General features: G+C 42.8%; 2 protein-coding genes across 2 annotated transcripts in view; both read right to left on the bottom strand.

The window, feature by feature from the left end:
- Positions 1-3683: 3683 nt before the first annotated feature.
- Positions 3684-4600, bottom strand: LOC119310112 (calmodulin-like protein 30). Its single transcript, XM_037585952.1, has one exon. The coding sequence runs from the start codon at positions 4448-4450 to the stop codon at positions 3899-3901; it is 552 nt and encodes a 183-aa protein (XP_037441849.1). The 5' UTR covers positions 4451-4600; the 3' UTR covers positions 3684-3898.
- A 158-nt stretch (positions 4601-4758) lies between these two features.
- LOC119310113 (protein disulfide-isomerase SCO2-like) overlaps positions 4759-5676 on the bottom strand; it is a gene marked incomplete at its 5' end in the record, with an annotated part of 7295 nt that continues 6377 nt past the window's right edge. The window contains one exon of the mRNA XM_037585953.1: positions 4759-5087. Within this exon, the coding sequence (XP_037441850.1) occupies positions 5014-5087 (74 nt within the window). The remainder of the gene's footprint in view (positions 5088-5676) is intronic.

Raw genomic sequence — 5676 nt, 5'->3', positions numbered from 1 at the left:
CAAACCCGACCCATTGCCATCCTTAGATTTAACTATTTGACGAAACGTGTTGCAATCCTCAAAATTATGCTTGGACGAATCATGCAACTTGCAATACATTCGTCCTTGGATTGATGGCTTAACATGGTGATCAAGAATTCTAATGTAATTATTTTTCAGCAACAAATCAAATATTTGATCACATATGCTTGAATTGAAGGTATACTTCTTATTGTTTAGCGGGTCTTGCTGTGAGAACGGCTTTGGAGGTAAGCAAACGAATGGTTCAGATTTGGAATCTCCCCATTCGGCTATGCAATGTGTTTTGCACTCTATATCTGATGTCTTTCGATAAGATATCATAATAGCATCGTTTTTCTCAAAAGAATTTTACCTTGGCTTTAAATTTCTTAAACGAAAATAGTTAGAGCATACATGTCTCAAATGAGACCAAATGCAAGCCAAGTAATAAATAAGCAAAGTTGCCCAATTAGATATGAGCTTTAGATAAAGCAATGGGGAAAGCCTTGGCTGCAATAATTTTTTGCTATCGGTCTTTCTGAATGGTGCAATGTGTTGACCGATATGCTTTGTGACAATCTGATTGCTAACAAATAAATTACCCTTCTTCATTGGTCTCTCAATATTTCTTATGAAGATTTTTCTAATATATGCATCAACAACTAAGTCATGACCAAATCTGAAAATAGGTAAATTAATTGCTAGACATACCTCTTCAAATATGTTGGAGAGCGTGATGGTGGTGTGATTTGAAGAATATCTTGCTCCGCCTTCGGATAGCTCCCTAACGCCTTGTCATCATCTTTTTTTTGATTTCGCGCATCATTAGTTAGAAGATATTTGTCCACCAAACTTTCTTCGGCTACTTGTTCTTGTTCTTGAAGCTCATCAATTTCTATGGCACGAAACTCGTAGGGCAGGAAGTAGGTTCCATTAACTTCAGAAAAATCAAGTATGGCTGTCTTGCTATACTTTCCATGCTCTTTCTCAACAATGTTTGCATCTTTGGATTTGATGGATTCGGAATATATACTACTTGATTCGGCTTTTTCAACCGAAGCACTTTTAGTTTCCGAATCATCATTCTTTTCACCGGTTATATCAATTGGCAAGGCTTCTTTTCTTTGAGCTAATTCCCTATCAATTCTCTCTTGGCGAAGTACTTGCACCCTATCGCGCAAAGCTTTAACTCCCCTCTTAATTTCAGCCTGCTATAGATTAGTTTGCCCCCCAATGCTTTTAGGATCTTTCGGCAATGAAGTGTTAGTGTTACCGAAATTTTGCAATTGTGTAGGGGGCGTATAATATGTTGCGGTACTAGGTGGAGGTGTATGCACTTCTGTATAACCATATGCTCTCTCACCAATACTACCAATTGATGAAGTTTCATCTTCCTGCAAAACTCTAGCCTTTATTGCAGCATAATCAGGAAACAACCCCTTTTCATATTGTTCAAGGTAAAGAGCATTAATTCTCTTGTTTTGTGCCAAGCTCCTTTTTAATGCAGCCACAATCGCTTCTGGAAGGGATTGCTCCGCAATACTTTCAGATTATTTTGCCAATGATTCATGAGTGTTGCCGAAATTCTTGAACTGTGTAGAGTATGCATTATATGCTACAATATTTAATGACGGCACATGTCTTCCTGTAAATTATTCACTTATTCGACTATGACCATGAAGATGCGGGGCCGAATTATGAACATCTACAGTTGCATACGGTGCTGAAAATTTACTAACATGAGGTGTAGCATATGATGGTTGAGAGTAACTCACCGAATAGCTATAGTAGCATGGCCAATTCTCCCATCCATCGGCAAGGTTGGATTCACATATTGCAAATTAGTTGCCGATGAATAAAAAGGTGAAACACTTTTTTGTATGCTATTGGAAATTTTATCATGGGGTGTTTCAAATTGATTGACCAAACCCATCATGTTGTTCATCGGCATATGAATTTGTGGGGTTGCCGATGCATGGGAGTTTGGATACATATGTTGTATGTTGCTAAAATCATAAGAATTTGAAGTAAGAAGATTGTTTTGCATCGGCCCTTGCGCATAATTAGATGCATAATTGATAAAACTAGGGCTAGCCGATACATTATGCTTATTAGGTGATCCAGCAACAACATATGGATTATTTGCATCTACAAAGGGGAATTGGGTATTCATATTACCTTTGTAGATTGCAGCAACTTGATGATGATCTCTTCATAGCAAGAACGGGTCGGAGGTCGTTCAAAGCTTCGTCCCCAGCGGAGTCGCCAAAAAGTGTGTTCGCACACAAACACGTCAGCGTGTACCTCCAACGCCGAGGGTGATGCACCGCAGCTCACGTCGAAGGAGACCTGCCGGAAGCGCGGTACGCAAGCAATCTGGCGGGCGCTTTCATAGACTCGAAACCCCACACGCCCGGGAGGGACCCCGTCAGGGCGCGCGGCGGCTATGGGCTGCCCTAGGTCGACCTGATCGCCCCTAGGGCCTCGAGGTTCAGCGCCCTGCAATGAAGAAGAACGAACGAAGAACGAGAAAGAAGAAGAACAAGGGAGAAGATAAAAGTAAAGGTAAAAGTGGTAGATTGATTGTTCGATTGTGTGTTGTTATTCAATCGGCCGTCACCCCTTACATATATATGAGGCGGCTGGACTTTCCGTACAAGAAAAGGACTCAAATCCCGTCCAAAACATCAAAAGTTAACCTAACTCGGACTACGAGGGCCGGAACTTCCGGTCAACCCAGAACTTCCGGGCTAAAATTACATCAAGTATCCCTCTTGTACAGCTCCTGCAGGTCGCACATGCCCTCGGATCGTGATGGTCCAAAAATCAAAGTTGTAGATCTTGCAATGGAGAAAAACTCTTCAGTTGATCACTTTTTCATCCGAGGTCATCTTGAGTTGGATTCGGGCCCGCAAATCTGCAAATAATATTGAAATTTCAGTTTTCGGGGCACACCGCGTGCAAAGTTTCTGCTTAGCCCGCAACCTCCCCGGAAGTTTTGTCCGGAACTTCCGGGGCAGACTTATATAGCACACCATTTTGGCTCTAACTTTTGCATACAAATACCGATTTAGACGTTTTTTATATCAAAATCGATCGTTTCGACGAGACGAAGACAATCCGTGTAGAAACGTTTCTCATATGCCGAATAGTGTTCTGAATACAAAATCTGAATACTTCAAACACAACTTCGGCCTTAGAGATGAGACTGGATTGCTATGGCCCAAATAACAAAGTTTCTTCTTTTGACGATACGGAACTTTCTTACTTCGAGCACTTCTCCATTTGAGACCATCTTAATTAAGTTCTTGGCCATGCCAAAATCTGGTGTCAACAGGTTCAGAGGAAGACTGTATAACCTAACAAACCTTTGACGCAAAGGTTTGTGTCCTATCCATGCATCCCCCAGAATCATGTTTTTTACCATCACCTACAACCCTTTGACAACAGGAGTAAAAGTATACACTTGACTTCCATGATATCATACCGGAAATGTGAATGAGAAGCTAATGATTCGCATTTCTTGTATATTATCCACTTACACAACAAAGAGTTACATGATCAAACACAGTTATTTCCGTCAGACGGTAACTAATCTCCACATGGTCGAAACTTTTCTACTCCACATGATCAAACCACAGTATTTTTAGGTGCAATAATTGGTCGAAACTTTGAACATGAGCTTGACGCTGCACTTTGAACATATTTATGTTGCATTTCTTGGCCTTATTTCCAACAAATAGTCTGTCATATGTGCTGATTAAGCTTAGAAGCATAGGAACGTTTATTTACTTCATTTATTCTTCCTTTTGTTTACAAGTTTCAGTTTACGTTACACGCAATGCAGAAGAGCTAAACCAGCGTTGGTACGATACGTAGGCTTGCTTGACCACAAATGTTACATCCTCTTCCTCGGGCGAGTCATCATGACCATGAAGTCATCCATGTCCACGAACCCATCATGGTTCCTGTCGATCTCCTTCACCATCTTCCGGCAGTCCTCGAGGCTGCAGCTGTCCCCGAGCCTGCGCAGGACGTCCATCACCTCCTCCGCGGTGATCCTGCCGTCCCTGTCCCTGTCAAACACGAAGAAGGCTCGGCGTATGTCGCCCAGCTGGACGCCGTTCCTGTGCACCTCCATGAACTCCTCCAGGTCCATGTACCCATCCTTGTTGCTGTCGGCGGCGCAGACCATCCGCCGCGCCTCGCCCACGGCGTCCGCCTTGTCGAACCTCTGCAGGAGGGCCTGGAGGTCGCTCCTTGAGATCCGGCCAGGCTCACCGGCAATCTTGTCGAACACCTTGGCCATCTCCTCCTCGTCAGGCTTGTACATCATCAGGTCGAACTGCTGCCGGTCCCTGGCGGACAGCAGCCGTCCGGCCGGACGGGAGGGCTTGAACCGGAGCTTCGCTAGGTTGTACTTGAAGGTCAGGATGCTCAGGTGCGACATGTTGCAGATGGTTTGATGCAGATAGCAACAGATGATGGAGAAGGCTATAACTGGTCTGCCCAGGCAGCTTCTGCGTGCCCTTGATGAAGGTTTATAGCTACTGTTGTGTGCTGAACAGAGCTAAGGTGGTCAGGATACAAATGCCTGATAGCTGCAGAAAGTTGCAGAAGTTGGGATTCCTCTAGAACTTGCACTGAAAGGAACCTCCAACCAAAAAAGAGGGCAAAGATGGACCAGATAAGCATTGCAAAGCAAGAATCTCATCTAAGCTGCTCGGGGCAATACATGCCGAAAGGTTTTCTGAGTACTGGTTCAAGCAATCTCTTTATATTTTTATTCTTTCCTTCTTTGTGAATTTTGATCATACATCTGTAATTGAAGAATAGGAGTGTGTACAATAACTAGACAGAAAAGAAAAGTTTACAATGCTTAAAGAATGGCATCCTGTCCTGTACCGTGCCTGAAATAGAAGTTGTGTAGTGAAAAGAATCACATGTAGTAAGCACAATCTATGCAGCACCAGTTAATAAAATTACCGCCACCAAACAGACAGCACCAACAAATTAGGGTGGTCTCCCATTGTCTAACTCATCCAGATTTTCAGCTCCCTCTCGGTATGTAATTTTCCGAACATAGCCTACAAAGCAAACAAGATGCCATCCAATAGGCACAAAAAGAAGTCAGCACCTAGATACCTTTCAGAAGGAATGTACTGAATGCCATAGCAGAAAAAACAAAGGATCGTGGTATGAACAAGACGTCAAGAATTTATCCCCACAAGCTCTACTGGAAGGTCTTATTAACCCGAGCTATTTACAGTTCCATGACAAACAAAGCCTACACGATCTGGCAGCATCAGCCAACAATCATGACAGCTACCCATCTACTGGCAAAAAAGGAATACAATTATGTAAGACACCTCCAGGTCATGTGCAGATCTCATCAGAAGTTTAACCTTCCATGTATCAGGTCAGAATAGTTGCAGTACTAGTTGTGGTCGTCATCAGTTAGTACTCCCTCCGTCCCAAAATAACTGTGTCAACTTTGTACTAACTTTAGTACAAAGTTGTACTAAGGTTAAGACACTTATTTTGGGACGGAGGGAGTGTCACATCTTTACAGTTAAGTACAACATTTGATGTATTTCAGGGTTCCACTGGAAAAAGGAAAAACAGCCTAGTAATCTGATGACATATCAATGTGTTTTGGTTCAGATTAAGACAGCC

This window comes from Triticum dicoccoides, chromosome 5B (genome assembly GCF_002162155.2).
Source record: "Triticum dicoccoides isolate Atlit2015 ecotype Zavitan chromosome 5B, WEW_v2.0, whole genome shotgun sequence".
NCBI lineage: Eukaryota > Viridiplantae > Streptophyta > Magnoliopsida > Poales > Poaceae > Triticum > Triticum dicoccoides.
This window is presented reverse-complemented; position numbering and strand designations above follow the sequence as displayed.